The sequence below is a fragment of the Sander vitreus genome, chromosome 9, assembly GCF_031162955.1.
Source record: "Sander vitreus isolate 19-12246 chromosome 9, sanVit1, whole genome shotgun sequence".
NCBI lineage: Eukaryota > Metazoa > Chordata > Actinopteri > Perciformes > Percidae > Sander > Sander vitreus.
Genome location: NC_135863.1, coordinates 30,114,775 through 30,137,387, shown reverse-complemented (window position 1 = coordinate 30,137,387; position 22,613 = coordinate 30,114,775). Strand labels below are relative to the sequence as shown.

The 22,613-nt window shown below is 42.0% G+C and overlaps 1 protein-coding gene across 8 annotated transcripts in view; it reads right to left on the bottom strand.

The window, feature by feature from the left end:
* Positions 1-22,613, bottom strand: part of suco (SUN domain containing ossification factor) — a 58,624-nt gene that overhangs the window by 12,524 nt on the left and 23,487 nt on the right. For 5 of the 8 annotated variants that reach the window (XM_078259625.1, XM_078259619.1, XM_078259620.1 and 2 more), the window contains exons 2-16: positions 16,249-16,372; positions 13,540-13,641; positions 12,260-12,594; positions 11,365-11,505; positions 10,813-11,011; positions 9,372-9,483; positions 8,742-8,869; positions 8,358-8,425; positions 8,137-8,244; positions 5,173-5,278; positions 3,984-4,004; positions 3,622-3,677; positions 1,457-1,548; positions 942-1,007; positions 27-110 (exon numbers count right to left, since the gene is read on the bottom strand). In XM_078259625.1, the coding sequence (XP_078115751.1) occupies positions 27-110; positions 942-1,007; positions 1,457-1,548; positions 3,622-3,677; positions 3,984-4,004; positions 5,173-5,278; positions 8,137-8,244; positions 8,358-8,425; positions 8,742-8,869; positions 9,372-9,483; positions 10,813-11,011; positions 11,365-11,505; positions 12,260-12,594; positions 13,540-13,605 (1,582 nt within the window). In that variant the 5' untranslated portion in view covers positions 13,606-13,641; positions 16,249-16,372. Of the gene's footprint in view, positions 1-26; positions 111-941; positions 1,008-1,456; positions 1,549-3,621; positions 3,678-3,983; positions 4,005-5,172; positions 5,279-8,136; positions 8,245-8,357; positions 8,426-8,741; positions 8,870-9,371; positions 9,484-10,812; positions 11,012-11,364; positions 11,506-12,259; positions 12,595-13,539; positions 13,642-15,503; positions 15,862-16,248; positions 16,373-22,613 lie in introns of those variants that run through there. The other 3 variants (XM_078259623.1, XM_078259621.1, XM_078259624.1) reach the window with 3 other exon arrangements.

The window sequence follows — 22,613 nt, the reverse complement described above, 5'->3', positions numbered from 1 at the left end:
GTACTGAGTGTATGAGGGATAAGTACCTCCTGTTTCTGTTCCACCCTCCAGCTCTGGCTTTCCGCCCAGCACATTAGCAGCAATGTTGTTTACCATGTTTAGGATGGCATCTAGAAGAAAAAGAAAATACACACACACAATACAGTTATTTTGAAAAGCAGGTGTTCCCGGTAAATACGTTGACAGGCAGCAGCATGTGGCCAAACGTGTCAATTAAACCACAGGCTTTGCCATTTGTTACTCCTTTTTCCTCTTAATTCTAAACTGCTTCAACATTATCACCCCTATTTTTCTGTCTCAAACTTTTCCTTCAGTCCCCATTCTGCCTTGGTCAGTTCCCCTCCGAGCCTGCCCGTCTAGAGAAAGAAATTTGGTCTGCTGTTTTTCATGGTTTAAGGCCAGAAGGTTTGTGTGTACAGCATTTGTGTGTGGGGGGTGCACCAGTCCTCCCTTTGCTAAATCAGGAGACAGAGGGGCACCAGTGTGCTTCTGCATGTGTGGTTCATGTGTGGTTAAAAAAAAAAAAAAAAAAATAAGTGTAGTGGAAGCTGAAAAATGCCTGCAACACAAACCCAAGTCTACATCTATGTGTGATACCGAGTAGGTTAAGATACTGAGAATTCATTCAACACTGCCCTATAAATCCATATCTAACTCCATTAGATTATTTTTAAAGATGATGTTTTTGGAGCTTTTTTCTCTTTATTTCAGAGTGACCGTGGATAGACAGGAAAGGTGGGAGAGAGATGGGGGACGACACGCAGCAAAGGGCCGCAGGTCGGATTCGAACCTGGGCCGCTGCAAAGGCCTCATGGCCTACATGGGGCGCACGCTCTTACTGGGTGAGCTAGAGGTCGCCCCGTCCGCCCACACTGTTGACATCAACCATGTTGCTGTAGCTTATTTTCTGTACATTAGTCTTTGTATATGCATATACATACTGGTTGCTGAGCCAAGCAGGTTTTTAGAGGCCTTGTCCTCTGATGGAAGGTAGCCTGTTGGATAGTCTGAAGAAAAGGACATACTGCAGGTTATATCTACATCAAAATACATGACTCCACTTAAAAATGCACGCGATAAAAATGAACAACATTAAACAGTAAATACATGTTTTGTGTTTTTGTGGAATTTTACAATAAATCACAAAATGTTGCAATAATTGAGTCGATAAAGCTTTGCTGCACAAGGCCAGCTGATGTAAATAGTTAACTCCAGCCCACGTTACTTAGTGACTAAGTTGGAGAGCAAGAATGTAACTTGACTCTCTTATCAGGGTCCTTTGTAGCCTGGTAATTTGCAGCACATGTTAGGTTAAAAATGTTCATGCTAGTAGGTGCATTCATTTTCTTCCCTAGTGGAGTAAAATTGTAAATTTGCAATAAATGTTGAGAAAGGAAGTTGGACAAGATATCCTTTAACAATTCCCATTCAAAGACATACCAGGTCACCATCTTACCATAGTCTTCATCTAAATACTCCAGTCTCTCTGACGGATACTGGGAATCTGCTATCTCCTCATACTCCTCCACCATGCTGGTACCAAACACCCTACACAAAACACAAACGCACATACAGTGTTACATAAACAAACATACCTACAGAAAAGGTGAAGTGTTGTTATTACTACACAGAAAGGTGGCTATTTTTAAGGAGAAAGGCAGCTTATTAAAAAGGTGCCCTGCCACACGTATTTCATTACTTTGTGGTAATGTCTGAAGTTCTACCATGGACTCTCTCATTCTTGTGAAATAAATACCTTGGTTACCTTGTTTCAAGCCATTCTAGCGTGGTATTGAAAGCCTGCAGGAAGACTCAGCTAGATTTGTGCCAGATCTCATTAATATTCAACGAGCTAAGCTGCTTGACTCTGACTCTTAGCCAATGAGAGCCTGGCTATCAGCATCCTTTACCCAGCGCAGATGGGCGAGCTCATGAATAGTAATGAGCTCAGGCAACACCACGTCAGACTGACCAGCTTTTGTAATTGGCCTGATTTCTCCGCTTATTTCTTTTCAGTGGCTAGAGCTGACAGAGGAGGTAGCAGTTCATTTTCACATTCACGACATAACACAAACACAAATGGACCTAACATATTTCAAAAAATGCAAGTAAAAACGGTTTTGTGTGGCAGGGCACCTTTAAAGCATGCTGCTCAGCTCAGAAATGTCGTAAAAATGGTGATCACGAGTAACTTCGTTGTTTTACAGTTTTACAGCCCCTTTAGAACAAGCCCTTGATAATCCTGCTGATCTGGGACAGACATGTACAGTATGTACAGTACATGTGCCTTTGTGTGTTTGTAAGATAAACTGTGGGTACAAGAGAGGGCTTGAACTTTGGAGTAAATCTTATAGGTGAACAGGTGAAACAGAAACAAAAATGCATGTGAACTGAAAAATAGAGAGTGGTTTGATAAACTTGTTTGACATTTGATTTGAAACAGTGTTGCTCTGATAATGAACTGGGCTTTGTTACTGTCTACCATTCATCATTCACAATACCCACCTATTTATGGGTTTATCGTTTACAGCAAGCAAACTTGTGTTACTTTTTGGGCAGAAGTAAATAAAATGTCAAACATCTGCATTCACATGCATTCTTGCCTTTTCACATGCATTTTGGCCATTCATTTTTGTTACTTCCACCACTTATAATTAACCTCAACAGTGTAGCAACCTCAATAACCATATTCTTGATTTGATGAGTGCATACAGCAAACACCCACTAATACGAGAGTGATCAAAAGATCAAGTCCATTTCGTGTATAATTTAATAGTGAAAATGCAGCATAGTTCCAGGAATTATGGTACAATAAAGTGTAAACTGATACACTGGAGTCATTCTTCTTCAGGATAAAAAAAAACATTGTGTGCAGTACATTTTTACCAGTGCAAAATCAAAGTCAAATGACTTGTTGAAAAGTGGTTCTGGCTGAATCAAGCAGTTATTATGATTCGTAAGTACAGATGCATACAGTTTCCTGTTCTCGGCCAGTGTTTCTACTTCCTTAAGAGAGAGCAGTAACCTTAATGGTTCCTCCCAGGCTAAGCTGCAGTGGAACTCAACTTCAGGGCTTTGAAATGTGTGAGATCTTTAACGTTGTATTATTTAAAAGGTGCTCTAAGTGATGTTTTTTGGGCTACAACATTTTTTGTCACATACAGCAAACATCTCCTCACTATCCGCTAGCAGCCGGTCCCCTGAACACACTGTAAAAAAAAAAAAACGCGGTCTCTGTAGACAGCCCAGGTTCTACAAACGCCAACAAAAACAAACTGGCCAACCTGCACCACCAAACATAACAAACAGTGTTCCAGCCAATAACTGACAAGAAGGAGTTGGTTGAGCCATCACCGCAGCAGTGTTAGCACGTAGGCTACTTCCACAATGCGCGTTCATGACCGTTTCAGGAAGCACGGAAGGGAGGGGGAGGGGACGGGATGACGAGGAGGGAGGGGCGAGCTAGCCTCCGTTTTGTTTGACAATACTTTGAACGTCAACAAGAAGTGACGTCACCCAACATTGCTTAGAGCACCTTTAATGACAATTTAGAGTTAGGACATCAGAAAGAGAGGTCTTAGAATATAAAAGGGAATTGGGATGAGCCGTTTGCCATCCTACCTGATTAGACTGAGTGGACAGAAGTGTTCTGATCCAAAGTGGGAGAGGAGTTCAACCTAAAAAGGAAAATGGACAAACTATTACATTAAAAATATCATCCACAATAGTACCAATGCCAATAATATGTGTATTAGTATATGTGCCCACTCCGTAAACCCATAATCCACCAATTATGTGCAAATAAATACTAGAATTGCCAAGCGTTGACAATATGGTTTATGTGCATGTTCTACTTGTTTACCATCTTTCGCATGCATTAAAGATGATGCTCTGCCAAAGCTCACCCATTACAGTGTATGACCATTCCAAGAGTGAGTTTAACAGCGCATCACAACCTCTGACAGAGAGAGAAGAGTGCTAACCTTTATGTACTTGATGAACATCTGATGCAAGAGAAAGACAGAAGGAGAGAGGAAATAAAACAGAGAGAAAGAAATCAGTAAAGACTGATTCAAGCTACAAGCAAGTCCAGCATTTGCTTACAGTCTGGCTCTCTCATAAGACAAACACACTGCTGGAACACGCTGGGTCATTGTTCTAGAACAGTCCACAGGCAAGATACTGAAAGCAGTAAGAAAGGAGCACAAGCAAGACACAGGGACAGACAGACAGAGACAAGCTCAGGACAGATGTGAAACATCAGAACGAGACGCAACAGTTTTCAGCTGCTGCGATCAGTGTGGTAACCCAATCAGATAACCCTCAAACTTTCTAGACAAAGAATCAATTTATGCAATAAAAAACTCATTTATTTTACACAATTATTTTATAATAAAGCACACGAATCACAGTAAGCACCCACACGTAACGCCCACTCTCGCCACTCTCTGCACAGTGAATATTTAGTGAGCAACATCGTGGGTAGAAGTGTGAGGGCAGAGACGGCTCAGAGAAAGCACAGAAACAGATATTAATAACACCAACAATTATTTTCGGGTGGAATTGTGGATGGAGAGGTGCAGGAAGAAAAATATCAAACGTTAAAAAAGTCAGTTACTAAAAAAAGTAAGTTAAAGTCGATCCAAACGTCTCACACTGATGATTCCATTTACTGACTGTCGGCAGCATTTGGCACAAACTACAACACACTTGGGGGAGTTGTGACACCCCAATATGAATCAACCCAATAGTTACGTGTATCTGCCCTTTAGTTCTTACAAGTGAAACTGTCATGAACACACACGCCCTCACAGTCACACAGAGTCACATTTCTTCATCCTGTCAAAGGAGGGGTTACAGGCAGTGCTGATGGCACGGCTAACTTACCATGAAGTCATAAGAGGGTCCCCTGAGCTTTAAATACAGCTTTAACCCACATACTGTATATGAATGAATGCGTGTGTGTATATTCATCGACTAGGAGCTGTAATTTTCCAAAGAATGAATAAATTCATTGTTTAATGCTCTTCTCCTCGAGACATACGTGTACGGTTATAGCAGGAGAAAAGAAAAAAGCAGTAATAATAATAATAAACTATTTCTATAGCACTTTTCTTAATAGGGTTACAAAATGCTTTCTAGAAAAATGAAGTATGATACAAAAAGCAGTACCTTCACATATTTAGCATACAGCTGTTCATCCAGTGGGAAGCTCTGGACTATGCGCTCATCACGGGCATGAAAAGTACCTAGCTTTACCCACTTGTTGGTAGGATATCTGCAGACAGAACAAGAGAAAAGTAAGTTGCACGTATGTGAGAGCTACAGTGTGCTCAAAAAACAATCTGACATGTCCACAAAGGCATGGTGCAAATGCCACTGTACTCCGTGTGACCGTCCTTCCACGCCAGAGGGTGGAATTTATGAGTTGTGGTGCGAGATGATGGAAATAAATCCTGAGGGTTTAATCCAAAGAACAGACAACACCAGCTCTGGCAGCAATTAAGTTAGAGCTGCTAATCCAGTACAGAGAAGAGCAATTTAAACAGTCCTGGGGCTTCATTTATAAATCTGTGTGGCGAATTGAAAGAAGTGGCGTACGGACGAAACATAGGATGCGAGTACACGCAGAAATATTCAGATTTATAAAACCGTGTGCACGCATGTCCTACGCCGGATTTCCTTTATAAATCACAATCAACTCTAAATGTGGCGCAGCTTTGGCGGCTTCATGTCACACCCATAATTGCCCTTAAATAGTCAGTAAAACGCCCCAAATTAATAGTCATCCATACCGACATCATGCGCACAGAGGAAAAACAAAGCAAAGGACTTTCACTCAATGTTGTAGTTCTTGTTCGAGAGGTGGAAAAGAGGAAAATATATTTGGAGGGCACAGTGTGGGCATTACTAATGCCAAAAAATGCTGTAGAGTGACAACATGTTGCAGACGCAGTTAATGCCACAACCTCAGAGGTCGGACCATGGCCCAAATTAAAAAGAAAGGTCTGATATTAAAGTTGATGCAAAAAAAAAAAAAAAAAAGAAAACACCTAGCGCTACACATAGAAAGTGTTTCTCTCACTCGTCCTCGTTTGCCAGAAAGTCTTCTTGCTGTCTGTCTCCATTTGCCACATCTTCCGACAGTGCAAGGCAGGCCATTGTGCATCATTACACATGGCGTGCCTTTACCCATTCATTGGATTGTATCTAAAAAGCTTAAGGTGTCGGAATTAATCTAATTGTGACAAACAAAAAGCATAATTAGTAAGACTTTCTATTGCACCTTTCACAATGGTTAAAACATGCTTTAGACCTACAATAAAAACAAACACTTAAAAATAAAACGATCTAAAGCCATAAAAATTAACACTATGATACTGTATATGATCATATTAAAACGACATCAGTCTATTTGTCCTGTTTATCGTATTATTCATGAGAATGAATTCCATAACATGCCAATATAATTACAGAACATTTGAGGTTTTGTTTCACAAATATATATCTTCATTTGAATTTACAAAGTATCCTGTTTTATTTTGTCTGTTTTTCACCACAGATGGATCAAACAGGTGTTTGTGTAGGATATTAATTGTAAGAATGGCTTTGTGAATTCTTCACATCATCAATTAAAGGGAATATTTAGATTTGTTTTACACAATGGTCTCAGATTCACACGGTTTCATGTTTCATCAATCTGCTGTTGGGGTCTCCGTTTCTCATTTCTCCCGTTTCTGTGCGTACGCCTGGCTCAGAGTGTCCGTGGAGGAGCGCACATTTTCCCGTCAAGTTTGCTTTTTATAAATCCCGATTCTTGCGTAGAGAGCGGCGTACGTCTTAGAAAAGAGGCCCCTGGTCCTGATGGTTTTATATGGAGCTGTTTGAGGAGGAGGCGAGCCAGCTAGTTTCATGATGTCCTAAAATGAGTGACCCCCCTCATTGAAAATATTCTCCCACCCGTCACATTCAAAAATAAATATACTGGTGGCCTCTAGCTCACCCAGTAAGAGTGTTCGCCCCATGTTGGCTGAGTCCTTTGCAGCGGCGCGGGTTTGATTCCGACCTGCTGCCCTTTGCTGCCTGTCATCCCCCATCTCTCTCTCTCTCCCCCTTTCATGCCTATCCACGGTCTCTATGTAATAAAGGGAAAAAGCCCCCAAAAAATAATCTTTTTATATATATATATATATATATATATATATATATATATATATATATATATATATATATATATATATATATATATATATATACACACACACACACACACACACACACACATACATACATACATACACACATATACATTACATATACACTAAAAAAGCATTAGCAACAATAAAATAATTGATAAAGTGGCATTTATGCCATTACATAAGAACTGACATTTCAAAGGCTACATGTTGTGCATTTTATATTTTGTATAATTGATATTATGACTTTCACATCGAACCAATTGTGTTAGAAGTGTCAGTCCATGTGCAGTCATGATTCCGGCTAAGAAATATGATAATTGCAGGTTTTTGTACATGCTAAACTTGATAACCACTACTCATTCCTATCTATATTTCCTGAAAGAGTTCAAACACCTAGAAGCTGCTTGACATCTTCCTGGTTCTATTCTTCATATATCTTTATAATCTATTATTATTAAGATATTTTTACATGTCTGTATCGAGGGAGAGGGATCACTGCTCAGCTGTTATTCCTTAGGTTTCTCCCATTTTTTCACCATTTAAGATTTTTTTTAGGGAGTTTTTCCTTATCCAAATCCAATCGAGGGTCTAAGGACAGAGGGTGTCGTAGGCTGTGCAGATGATGCAAGTTTGTGATTTGGGCAAAAAAAATAAAAATGGCTCGACTTAAATCACAGGTACCAGCTGTTTTCTTCTGCCTTTTCTTCAATAAACCATGCCAATACATGCAATAATCCCTCCTCCCCATTTACTCAATTGTTAATTAACTGCAGGTGATGATGCACTGTGACTGATGGCAAAGAATTGGACTGGAGGCCAGCGGCACAGCCCAAATGTCACACACCCACTGCATGCCTTTGAGAACATGTCAATCAATTTTAATGAAAATATATTTATGAGGGACTGTGTGGAAATACAAGAAACAAAGTGAGTATACCTGTCACTGATGGAAACTAAAAAGTCTTTAGGCGTTGATGAGAAGAGCTCAAAGTTAGCAATGTCCAGCTGCTTGACTTGAATGGGCTCACAGAGCTCTATCACAAACCTGCAGAGTAGTAAATAGAGAATGTTTATTAAAAAGATAAACTCATTTGAAACTTGCCGATCTAAAATCAGGCTGTTACGAACAAACTGTGTAGCAGTTGTGTGTGCACTCACCAGATTTTGTTGCTGCAAGGATTTAGCATGTAAAGGTCCATGTTCTCCATGAGAATAGCTGAAGTGCTCTGAATACGAGACAGAAGAATGAGAGGGAGCCAATTAGCATCCACCAGCATTATCATTAATTATTATTATATCATTATTACCTTTTTTTAACAGCTAAATGCAGTAGACATTGTTTCATGTAAGACTAAACATCTGTCACAGGTTAAGCTTTAATTCATATCATAAATATTTAATAGACTAAAGAGATGTTAAAGCAGGTTTTATCTACCTGCTGATACAACATGACAATACAACGGTCTGTATCCTTAGCTGTGTGACTGTATGTGTTTGTGTGTAGGCAACCGGGGACAGAGGCGATGTGTGTGTGTGTGTAACCTTGGCCTCGTTGTTGGCAGAGAGTATCTTGGCACCACACTCCACAGAGGCATAGTTATTCTTGAAGTTTTTCTGGACCTTCTTCACTGGATGGGGGGTGCCGCTGGTTGAGGTATGGAGAGACTGACCTGGAAAGAGGGCGTGTTGCATTAGGCCCATCACGGACACTGGCAAAAGAGCATTGCCTGAGAGGAACAAGTAATGAGGTTACGCAACACACATAAACACACGCTCTGCTGACCACAGCACATGGCGTGTATACAGACAGAAAGAGAGGAGAGAGAGGGAGATGTGAGTGAGATAGACAGAAATAGAACACGGCGAAGGAAGCAAAAGAGAAATGACAGAGGTAGACAATGCACAAAACACTAGTAGTAACAAGGACAAACTGACATGTGAAGGCCTCCTTTGTCTACAGAGGCAATGCTGCAAACTGCGCCTGGGCCTGTGTCACAAAGTGAGATTAACATCATTGGGCTATCTTTGAGTTATCTAGCTTTGTGAGACCAATAACCCTGAAGCAAGCCTCTGGACTTAATGGAAACATTGCACTTAGTTGGTCATGTGGTGTCTCTCTTTTGATACGTGTGCATGCATCTAAATGTGTGTTTTAATAATTTATGCACTCACTTTTCTCCTTCTCCACTTCCATGACTTGTTTCTTCCACTCGTCGAAGGTGGGGATGTCTTCTTTGCTGGGCACTGAGGGATCAGTCTCCCTGGCAGTACTGCCATGCCCTGCCTGAAACACACAGGCAGGTGTATCACACACACACAGGCCCATATTAAGAGTTCAAATGCATTCAAAAGCAAAAAAAAAAACAAAAAACAATGTTCTAATACGTGGATATCTTGACTAAGAGCACAGCACATTGTGAAGATAATTTTTATCCTGGCATCAGTGACCCAAGACATGAATTGCATGCTATTGTACTAGTCATTAATGTACATGCATGGCAGTCATCTAGCCCCTGGTCACTTAAGCACTGAGATGCACTGAAATGTGAATAACATTTTGACGGATTATATAAGCACCCTTTTGGACCTCATTTGGTCTGATCCTAAGAAATCAACAACTTAGACAGCCTCTTATGTAAACACCCCAAGCAGGAGTCATTTGCAGCCACATACAGATTCCTCACCAGATCTTGGCTTTAAAACAGCAAAATAGTCTACAAATACATAATGCACACAATCCCCCTAAAATAAGTAAATTCCCCCGGACAAACTCGTCTTTCATTTTCGATGAAAAAAGCAACTGAAAGTAAGTTGACTCAGCATTTGGTACTTGACACATTCAAAAGCTGCCCTTTTCTTGAACAGCTGTGCACACTGAATATTTATAGCTTTCATTAGCATTTCTAGCCAGCAGTTGGGAAGATATGTATAATTAAAAACATGTGGGTATAACGCAAAATGATAAACAGCACCCTTAGGCCACTGGTCATACTTCATCCCACTGGGGTGTATGTGTGCTGCAACACTGAGAAATGAAACTGTGCAGAATAGTGTAACAATATAACATATTATTGTGTATATTGTTTACCCTAACATAATATTGTGTCATCTGAACCACAGACAAGATGACCAGGAAGCTGACAGCTGTGATTTTTTTTTGTTGACAAGACAGCTGAAGAAATGAAAGGGGAGAGAGAGGGGGGGAATGACATGCAGCAAAGGGCCGTAGGTCGGAGTCGAACCCCGGCCCGCTGGGTCGAGTAAACCTCTATATATGGGCGCCTGCTCTACCAACTGAGCTATCCGGGCGCCCGACAGCTGTGATTTTCTACCACCTGTCCAGGCTCATGTCTGATTCGGATCGCTGAGTCACATTTTCTATCAGGATACCTGCAGCACTGTAATGTCTCTGCCCATGCCTACTGAAAAGACCCGCACTGGGACTCATAAGAACCGTGGAAGTCCAGCATTCACGTAGACCTCCACATTGTTCCGCTTATGAAGAAAGCTCCAACTCTTAGAGCTGCACTAAAAGCTTTGGATGTTGGATGTTTCTCTATTAAAATTATAATGCACTGACGTGAGAAATACTTAGGAACCGCAAGCTGCTGACCTGCTGTTCTTGGTGGTGTTGAGAATTGTTGCCTTCCTGGTCCAAATCAGAAAGCCCATCCTCCAGTTCCTGCTGCTGCTGCTGCTGTTGTTGTTGTTGTTCCTGGTCCACATGGCCTGGAGTAGACTGGACTTCTGCTTCAGCCCCAGAGGTGTGGCTCTGGCCTGTCCGCTGGTCCTCTATGCCAGCCTCATCCACACTATAGCACAGACACGGGGCCAATGAGGTGGAGAGGGAGGAGGAGTTGGAGGGATAAGATGGTAATGGAGGGATAAGATGGTAATGGAGGGAGGAAGAATAAAGATAAAGAAGGGTTGAGAACACAATTAAGTACTCCAATTTGGGACACATGATGCAAACCATAAAGTATATTCAATCCTTGGTCGTGAGCAGGCAAAACGATGGAAAAAGGAAATCTTTTTTTTTTAAAAAGCAGAAGTAAATGGAGAGCAAGGCCAGCGGTCGACGGTTGCGCACAGCAGAGAGGTGTAGCTTGTACCTTGATTACCTGTCTCTGTGCTTTGATTGGATTCCGGGGGGTTAGAAACTCACCTGAACAGAGGCCTGCCAAAAGGGGAGCTTTCACAGGTTGCCAGTTCGGGGGGAATGACCCAGCACTGTGAATCAGAGTGCTCAGCAAAGACAAAGTTGTCTACTGCGAGTTCATCTCCTGCACTGGCAACCCGCACCGCACTGAGGGAAAGAAAGGACATGGCGTTTATCACACCTCCTTACACTGGGGATGGTAGGGAGGGGAGGATGGGGCGGGAGAGAGGAAGGGAAGAGAAAGAGGAGATAAACGACACAGAGCATAGGGAGAGAGTAGAGCAAGAAATAGATGGACAAAGGGGGTGGAGAGGTCGCTTGCTGGTGGGGCAGTTGATGTGCACGTCTTAAAATGTCCTGATGTTGACAGCCACTTTGAGAGAGGAGTTGCCACTGGATGGACATATTCTTCTTGAAGGTTCGACGCAGGTCATTTCCAGAATAATCTTGGTCAAAGTTCCATGTCCACACAGGAGATTTCCCACAATGTCCATCAACTTCCTTTAGACAAAATGTCACTGTATACAGTATGATCAGTATGATCAGAACTGGCCTCCAGTTCCATAAAAAGTGACATGGAAATATCCAGGCTGTCAGACCAGCTCTCCTCTGAGCTTATCTTTCAGTTTGTGATCAGTCCGTGGTTAAATAAATAAAACTAAATAATTCAAATAAAAACTGAAGGGAACAAAAGTTAACCAACAAAAAATATCAAAGCAAATGTGCAATGGAAAACATGCCTAGATTGGCTTGAAATTGGCTTTAACCATCATAAGAGGAACATGTATTTTGTATCTACGATTCTAATTTTTTGTTTGCCAATGTGACTTCTCTGTGGTTATAGCCAACTTCTAATGCCAGAGAAAAGGTCTCTGGAATGAGGAAGTGATTCTGAGCTTACCCTGTGTGGGTGTGGTCGTCACTCTGTGAGGTAGGTGCGTTTTCAGCTTCATCTGGGGATGTGGCTGAGGTTGAGTCCAGGCTGGGCTGTGCAGCAGGGGCGTCACTGACGATCTCTGCTGGGGCTGGGGCATCTGTAGACACTCGGCCCTGTGCTGGAACTGGTTCTGGAGTTGAGGACACAGGGACCTCCTGGTCATGGTCCTGGGTGTCAGTCTGCAGGTCCTCGTCAACATGGGGGTCTGGTTGGGGTTCTGGCTCAGGGGCAACAGGTACAGTATCAGACTCTGGGTCAGGCTTGGTCTCCTCTCCCTCAGCCTGCCGAGGATTCACAGTCTGGTGAGAGAAAACACAAAAACATTCACATAAAAAACTTAAAAAACAAAAGTGAGCACCATCTCCTCGAACATCTTGTTAATTATGAATCACACTTGAAAAACCCACTTTTATTTAATTGCATTACTACTGATTTAGCTCATCACTAGGGGTGCACGATTCAGAAAATGTTATGATTTGATTCAATATTGATTTTTAGGCTCCAGATTCAATTCAAAATTGATTTGACTCAAAAAATATTCACGATAAAAAAAAGAAACGATTCACGCCTCGACGCAGCGGGCACGGGTTCGACTCCGACCTGCGGCCCTTTGCTGCATGTCATTCCCCCCTTTCATGTCTTCTGCTGTCCTATCAAAATAAAGGCTGAAAATGCCCAAAAACATAATCTTAAAAAAAAAAAAAAAAAAGATTCACAGTATGTAAATGTAGTTACTTTTCCCATGTGATTGCAGTAGACATACAATTTAAATATATATATTTAAATTGTATGTCTACTGCAATATATGAATTGATTTTTGGAATTCTATGAATCGATTTTGAATCGGTAGAGCTTGAATCGCGATATGAATGTGAATCGATTTCTTTGCACACCCCTACTAATCACCGTTTACAACCTAAACCAGTTCAAGTACACAAATGACTAGAGACCAACTTGTTTCATCATTTACAACATATTTCCCCTTTTGTCCTATTTATAGGTAGTGATTACAATAGACAACCATCTTTCATTAGTGTGCATAATATGATGAGGAAAACGACGACTATTTGCAAGTTGAAATACCATGATCTCTACTCGCGTTTCTTTAAAAAAAAAAAATATTATTTAAGGATTTGCACCATATTGAATATAGCCCTGTATATTTCAATGCTTATTTTGTCAATATTGTCCAGCCCTACAGTAGTTTTGAGACTGTTTAATAACTGGTAGATATATGCTGTTACCTGTTCTTGGAGCACATTGTGTGTTGCTAGCTTTTCTAGTGCTGCTCTCTCCGTCTCTAGTCCCATATCGTATGATGTGTGTGTCGTCCATTCTTCCAACACCTAGGTAGAAAAGAAATAAGAACCAACAGTTACAACGGATGAAAAATCACCAGCTAAAAATGAAAACCGTCTCAGAATGACATTTCAAACTGTTTGCAGGACATTCCGGATGGATTATGGTTATTAAAGAAATGCATTTTGTGCGAAAATGTCAGATGCAAAAGGTCTTTGCTTCTCAGGTTGTAAAAAGGGCTTTTGTTGGCAGACAAAGACTGTGTCATAGGGCCAATGACAGACTGCAGGCCTGTTGAACTGCCCTGGCACGCCTGTTTGTTGCTGGACCACTAACAATGATTCTCAGTCACACACACACGTTTGAGGGCCCATTCATAAGAGCGGAGGATATCAAATATTTTAACCCAGCTCTGAGCCAGCATCAGTTCACCTCAGACAAAACCGCTTTACTCTCAACTCTGATGGAATGTCATCCACAGACTGACTTAAGATGGATTAGTCTCCGACATTATTCACCAAGGTTGCAAAAAAAGGACAAAGCAGAGAATTGGGAAAGCTTTGTATTCTCTGAACTCTTAACCCCACAGGGCAGGTCCTGGCCTATATCAAAACCACCTCTATGACTTATTATATAGAGAAGCCTATGTTCTTGACAACATGCAAGTGGGCTGCTTTCTAAGCCTTTTTATCTGGAAAAGGCTCTAATCATGTTCTGAACATGGTGTTCACTCTTTACGAGGGTCCCTGACACAGTGTCAAACAAGATTATCAGTCGTAAAGATAGAGAGATATGGTGAAACGACCGATATGTTGTTTTCTTCTTCAATAACGCCCATCTTGGTGGGAGAAATAACAGATTTATGCAATACCCTCACCCTCCCACCATCCACATGCTTGGGTTCCCTTTAACCAAGGGTGCATTAAAGCGCATGACCCAACTCCCACCGCTGTCCTCTGGGTATTCTGCTAACTCGTACATCTCACCACGAGCATTGAGTCCAATGATACTGCTTACCATCCAACAGCTGGCCAACTAGATGAACCAGCACTGTTAACCACATTGAATACCCACGCTACATTTGTTTGTGGCTTATCCAAGGAAAGGTCGCTGTGGCAGCAGGATAAGTGAGGTAGTCCAAAGGTCCCTCTCCCCAGGAATATTTTTCCAGCTCCTCCTGTGGGGAACCCGAGGCATTCCCAAGTGTGTTCTGGGTCAACCGAGGGGTCTCCTACCAGTTGGACACACCAGGGAAACCTTTAACCTCCATCCTGATCCCCTTAACTGGCTCTTTTTGACACAAAGAGCAGTGGCTCTACTTTGAGCTCCCTACGGATCTCTCAGTGTTTCCCACACAGACTATATTTTGGGCGGTGTGCCAAACAATCAACACATTGTGTTTCGTTATAAAAAAAAATAAATGTTTTAACGCCATTTAAAAACACGCAGCATTCGTTCAGCTGCATTTCCTTTCCCTGCTCTCCTCCGTCTCTCTGTCAATCACACATCTCTCTCTCTCTCTCTCTCTCTCTCTCTCTCACACACACACAGCCCCTCGATCATCCCCCGTGCACTCGTCTCCATGAAAACACCGTCTATGGAGAAGACGGCTGGCGAAATTCACAAGTTCACCACGAAAGGTTGGTATCTCGTGAACACCTTTACACGACGACACATCAAAAAGTGCTATAAAAATATTTTATATTCTGAATACAATGTTGTCAGCGTGTTAATGTTGGAGTCCCGACCCGACTCTTAGCAAACAAGTGATTGCGCCTGCTTTAGAAAGTTAACTAGTCTGTTTGCGGTAAAATGCAGTTGGGTTGTCGAGGTCAAAACACTATATGTAGCAGCTGTGAATCAAATAAAGTTATTATAAATAAATGGTATGTCATTTTTTTACTCTTACACTGAATGTTTGCTGCTTCAATCCAGATGAGTATTGAAAAGTATTTTCCGCGACTGAAAAAGGCACGTGTTGAGGATGAGGACCAGCCTGAACCGGAGGTATCAGTCTGAAACAGAGCTCAACAGTCCGACCAGTGGAATTAGTTATGTTGTTCATTTGTTTGAAATATTTTCAGGCTTCAACCAGTGCTGCTTACGCAGAAAGACACAAATTTCTAATCTGTGGGAAACGCTGTCTCTCCTTTCTCTAAGGGTGAGCCTTAGCCACTTATTTCATTCATTTGGTCACTATCCAAAGCTCATCAGCATCGGTGAGGCTTGGAACGTAGAATACGGACACAGCTCTCATTCCAGTGATATAAGCACCGAACAGCCCTGGTACCCCATACTCCCTTGGTGACACAGGGTAAACTCCCATGATTCCTCTAGCAACCCTAGAAGGTCTAAGCGGTGGTCCACTGTACCTAGACCTGGGGAGAGAATCCCCTTTGCTCCTCCTCAATCTGAGGTCCGACAATCGGTCAGAGCCTCCTTTCAAGCACCCTTGCATAAGCTTTCCCAGGGAGGTTGAGCAGTGTGATACATCAATAATTAAATCACAACACCAGGAAGTTGGTGTTACAAGGATTATTTGATATAATTTATCAAACATCTGTGTTATTTATTACAATAGTGTATTAAGGCTGTTTATTAAAAGCAATGCGTAATGTGACTGATTAAAACATGTAAAGAAAACGGCAACACACCTTGTGTTGCGTGGAGTCCTGCTCCTGCTCCTGCTTCTGGTCCTCTTCTGGGTTTCTGTCCCTCGCAGACTGACCAGGGCCAGACGAGCTCTGCTCTGAACAATACACATATTGACTGGGGTACCTGAAACATACACCGGGAAGAAATTGTCAACGCAATGCAAAATGATTGTGATCATCACACAACAGGAGAATGTAACTAAAGGCCCGGACACACAGAGCCGACAACCGGCCGTTGGACAGTCTGGCGAGGTCAGTGACTCGAGTCTGTTTGGTGTGTTCCGTGCCGTCATCCGTCCGAGGGGCCGTCGTCCTTCATTTTGGCCGATTTGACATGATTAATCGGCGGGGCGGCAGTCGGACTCAAATGACCCATCTGATTGGTAGAGAGCTAACCCGGAAACGGGGAGCGGAATGAGCATGACTAGAGTCTCTCAAAATCTGACGAAAATCTTTTAAACTGACCTTTGTCGATCTGAAATGAAGACAGATTCAGCAACTGCACGGCCTATTTCTCACTTAAAATGTTTTCAGAAACACGTTTCGGTGAACTATTTTAGTATAATATGAGATCGTATTCTGAACAAGCTGCCATGACAGTCTGGCTTTGAATTTCTAGAGAAACCAGACCCACGTGACGCGTTCGTCCAATCAGCTGCCGGTTTTCATTTTTGGACGAAAATACAGATTAGCGCTGCCTGCTGTTATGGAGACGTATTACGTCTCGGCGCTTTGGTGTGTTCCAAAGCAATTTTTTGACCAATTTGAGGAGACTGATCAGCCTAACTGCCTTTTCTGCCGACGTTTGGCCGTCGGCTCTGTGTGTCTGGGCCTTGTAAATGAGAGGATAATCAATGGCAGTTACTGTACAAGTAGTTGCAAAAAAAAAGGGAAAAGAACAAAAAAGAAATCAATGCCATCATTAAAACCCAGCGTCAACGTGTTGCCATTTCCACATCATGGCGTGGGTTTTAAACAAAGATTAGAAGTTTAACAGCACAGTAAGTAACAATGCTGTAAGCAATAAGTGCCTTTGATTTGAAAGGTCCTTCACACTGAGAGCACTTCCTTCCCTCGGGGGGGGGGGGGAGGCAACTGACACGAGCTCTTTGGGCACAGGCAATAAAAATACCATGAGTGCAGGAGAGCAAAGAAGGCTGAATGTGCATGAGGAAAAACAGAGATACACTAAGGGAGAGAGATTAACCCCAAGGACAGTCAGGAAACATCTTGGCTACAAGGAGAGAGGCACAGAGCAAGACAAAGGCATACTCAAACATCGTCAAAACGATATAAAAGTGTCTATTGTATAATTTTTTTTAATATAGTTTCTATCGCAATGTGGAAAAACCAGCGGCCGAACTGCGACAACGATGCTTTACGATCTGATCTTTATTTTCTCAAGTATTTAATACACACAAAAATAGGCTTCACCATGTGGTTATTTCACATAAACCATTTTTTTTATTGAAATACCAGAAAACACACTATATCTTGAGATTATAAAAAAATATATATATAGTTATCGAGATATGCAAATGACATATTTCAGCCTCCATATTTTCGCACACCTAGCGTGTCCACTTAATTATGGTAAGCTACTTTCAAGGTGACCAATAATGTGCGGTACAGAATGTCGGCAACACATAGCTGCACTTTATCTGCTCAAGGCCAACAGGGCTAACCTACATTATCTCTGCCAGACTACAGGGGCTACTGTAAAAACATCTTTTTAAAAACAGAACTGCTGATGTGGTATGCATGCTAAGCATATGGTCCTGATGACAGAGAGTGCAAAATAAATAGGAATGGAAGAAGAAGCCATAAGAAACCAGCAGAGGAGAGACAGCTGGTTCTCAGTTGGTTACCTTAACAGTGGAGTTGAAGTGAACAAGGTAGCAAGGGGAGAGTGAAGCTGAATGGACAAGAGGTCTGCTCAAACCTCTGCTATGACGCTCATAGGGTTTTCCCAAAGCTCACCCACAAACTATATCTACCCTTAACTACTTTGAACTTTAATACTGTGAGTCGGTCTGGTCAGCAGATTGCTTTAGAGCCAACAAATGAAATTACAGAGACCGCGTTTTTTTTACAGTGTGTTCAGGGGACAGGCAGCTAGCAGATAGTGAGGAGATGTTTGCTGTATGTGACAAAAAATGTTGTATCCTAAACCTTTAATGCAGAAAGACCTCTAACACCTATTATGGGGAACCAGAGGCACTGGCATGTGCATTGTACATTTATTTAAACCTGAAGGCATGCATGGAAATACTAATGCAAAAATCATACTCGGAGCATAACAACACTTTGCATCAGTGACAAGAGGCACAAAGATACTGAGCTCCAACACAAACAGCATGTGATTCTGAAACTGGAGCAGCTCTCCTTGAGCGGTCGAATATCAGTGTCAGGAGAGAGCGGGACACATGGACAGTCATGTTAGCACCCTGTCAGCCTGGCTGGCAGGAGGAGGGAGATAAGCAGGGAGCACACATACTCCCAATCACACAAAGACAGCCACCTGTGCAAGTCAGTGTCCTGTCACTCACAGAGCCCCTCCATCTGTATTCTGTTCATTAACATCTGAGCTGAATGAGCAGATACAAGATGACAAGAACATCTGCCTGAGACTTCATTTGTAAGAGGATCTTATGAAAGCTGTGCTGTAAACACTATCAGATTTATGAGCAAATGACAACACAGTAAAACAAGGTGTTAATACAAACATTAAAAGCTACTCAAGTCAACAAGCCATTTACCAAATTTGTTAAGAGTTTTGACCCATTACTGATACGGTCCTCTGGCTATGTTGCAGTAAAGATGCCTGAGGCTTGGTAGAGAAGTTACCATCTCTGCATTCTCTGTGATGGATTTACCACCGTCTGAATGTTAAAACGTGCATGTCCAGGTAAAAAAAGCCCTAGCTCCTCAACTCTGAGGCACAGCTGACTCCGACACCAGGACATGATCTTTACCGTGTGTTTTGGGTCCCTGTTGATGAACAGTACGCTCTACGTTCCTATATGCTCGTAATATACACCTTCCCAAAAAGGGCTGGGGGTGGGCCACTAAGCTAGTGAGGGAAACCTAAGAGCAGAGCAGTGTACAGATACTATGGAGTAAATAGGAACCACAGGCTAATATAGACTCCTGGCTAAACTTAGATCCATAGCTTTAAACTATGTTGGCCTGCGTTTCAAATGTCTCCTGTTCCCCCCCCCTCCACCCTCAACCACTAAAACACCCACGGATGTACAGGGAAGATGACACGTACAAAATTATGCAACAGACTGCTGTAAAACTAAATGCCAGCAAATTATAAGAACATGCAAAAAAAAAAAAAGATAATTAATGTCTAAACTCAAATCAAAAGTCGACAAAGTAAAAATATTTTCAAGCCTATGAAAATGTAACCTTTTTATTTAGTAACTCAGTAACTGACTATCAGGGTAGACTAAAACAAGAGAAAAGGCCTTCCAATTACGTGTTCAGTGTCATAGGGCCAAGCCATTTACACTTTATGGAGGAACTTTAATAAAATAGAACTGAAAAATCAAGACAAAACTGCAACAAACTTCCTTCCGATCCCTCTTGCAAAATGCAGTATCTCACAGCACTTAAACCCTGTGTGGGCTATAAAACCTTTGAAAGTTATTATAACATTATTCATAAATTGGCCTTCCTGCACATGTATACAGTGCTCAGAATAAGTGAATACACTAGGGGGGTGGGAAATCACCAGAGGCCTTATGATACGATATGATACTTATGTCATGATACGATATTATTGCGATTTTAAACATATTGCAATATTCTGCCAGTGTATTGCAATTCATTACCTTTTGTTCCAACTTCAAGTTTTTCCCAATTTCATATGATGTCCCCAAAAAGAAACTGTCAACATCGGTTTTATCTAAAAAGATACATTTCTCTGTTTGTTCATCTCACTTTAATTGTATTGCTCCAAAATGGGATTGTCAAGCAGACAAACTGACCAACACATATTTAATAAAGGATCAATACTTGGCGTCTGTGTATCGATACAGTATTGCCACGGAAAATATTGCGATACTATGCTGTATCGATTTTTTCCTCCCACCCCTAGAATACACCCATGCTAAAGTTGACTGATAAAGTTCCCTTAGCCCCACATCATCATATCCCCTTCACCATACCTAGAGATTGGCGTGGGTTTTTTTCAGTTAGCCTAATAGCTGGTTTGATTTGCATTGAGAGCTGATTTTATGGAAAGTACCCCATGCCAATCTCTAGGTATGGTGAAGGGGATGTGATGATGTGGAGCTATTTTAATTCCAAAGGCCAAGGGAACTTTATCAGGATCATAGTATCCTGGATCCATGAAATAACTGGCCTTTAAAAATAAACATCTGCCTGACTCTATGGGAATTTAACATAGGGGTGTACGGACGTATGCCCCCTGTATTTTAAGGAAGAACATTTATTTATTTACGATACATTCTTCATTCACAAAGAAAATTGATGTCCTTAAATGTTGGATTTTTCCTCATTTTTTTAATTAAGGCATTAAGATTTAATCCTCTTTTTAGTCAACTTTAGCATGGGTGTATTCACCTATGCTGATCACTGTATGTATCAATCCAGAGACAAGCGAACAATAGAGAGATAGAGAACAAGTTGGGAACTTAAAGTGGTACAGAGACAGCCCAAGTCAAGTCAATGTTAAAAAAAAAGGACGGGGATGACCTCCAGACCAGACAAACCGTAAAGCGTGATTTATGCTTCTGCGTTAGAACTACGCCGCGGGTACGTACGTAGGTATTGTATGTACGTGGAGAAACGGACATACTTGGTATGGTACTGCTTGGTATTCGGTGCTTTCCGACCGGATAGCACTTGTACTTTTTAAGAGGAAAAGTACACTTCTAAGCAGTTCTAAGAACTTATCTCCCCCAAAAATCTTTTTTTCCGTTTGCATTCCCACTGGCCAAGTGGCCATAGGGACTGGAGGGGGGGTAAGGGAGTGACGCAAGCACGGCAACGGTCTTTATAGCATCGTCACTAGACCTTAGCGCCACATACAACAACAATAAATGATGCTAATACTTGTGCACTTTTCCTATATTAAATGCACGTCCCATTCTCGTAGTAATTCACATAATGTTTTGCTAAACACAGACGGGGCTTTATTATACTCGAACAGACCCCCGCTCTGCCTGCTGCGCTGTGGACGTGTGTGTGTGTGTGTGTGTGTGTGTGTGTGTGTGTGTGTGTGTGTGTGTGTGTGACGGCCGGGCGAGCCGCAGGACACGCTTGTGGAGTTTAACTCCGAAAAGACAGTTAACGACAGGTTCCCGTCAATCTCATGATGGACATGTGTTGTGATATTTAAACAAACGAACCGTCAACGGCGAAATAAAAGCCTCTTATTTACGAGAGCGGTCTGAGAGACCTCCAGCTCACAGCGAGGTGTCTGAGCAAGACTGGCCGAGCGACGAGCTAGAGGCCGGGGCAGGCGCTTGCTGGCTGTCGCCTCCCTTCATGGAGCTTCTCAACTCCGAAAACTTTGAAGCAAATTGTCAATTCGGCATCAATTTTTGCAAGACTGCCTATATTCGAAATCTAAACAGTTAATTTCTCGCCTAAAACGTTGTCAGAAGTGACTTTAATGATGAATAAGATGGTGAAAATTGTTAAAAATGTCCCGTTGTTGGTTGTTGCTCTATCTGCAAGTTTCCGAGTTGGCAGTGGGTGTGACTTATAAGTTCGACCAATCACGTACACCTAGGAAAAGGGAAAAGACCCTGCTCTGAAGTAGGAGCTAAAAAAAGTACGCTACTGAGGCCAGAGGAACTTAAAAATCCCCAAATTTTTCTTGTTGGAACACGACGAAAAAGTGTTCTAGGAACGTTTAGTTCTAAGAACTGCAAAAATCCCTCCGGTCGGAAAGCCCCTAATGTCGCATTTCCCCCCCAATACTCATTTCTGGGTTCTCCTTCTCCATAAACAACATGAAATCAAGGAGAGGGTTAACTTTTCCTGCTACATATTTCCCACCGTGGTCAGAAAGAACAGGGGAGACTCTTTGTTTCTCTCACTATGACTCTAGAGTCGCTACTCGCTCTGAAGCTAATCACCGTCTCTCTCGCACACTCGCTCTTCCACACACTACCCACACATACATGCGGGACGCACACACCAACGCACAAATATAAACGTCAGGCCATTTATGTAGGCTATGGCAAAAGCTCTGTGTGGAGCCTCCCGGAACCGGTTTAAAAGTGTGGTTATAGGACAATGCAGTCAGAATCCTTGACATGCATATCACTATTCACACACTAAAAAAACATTTATTGTATCCCAACTTTTTTATTTTTTACACACAA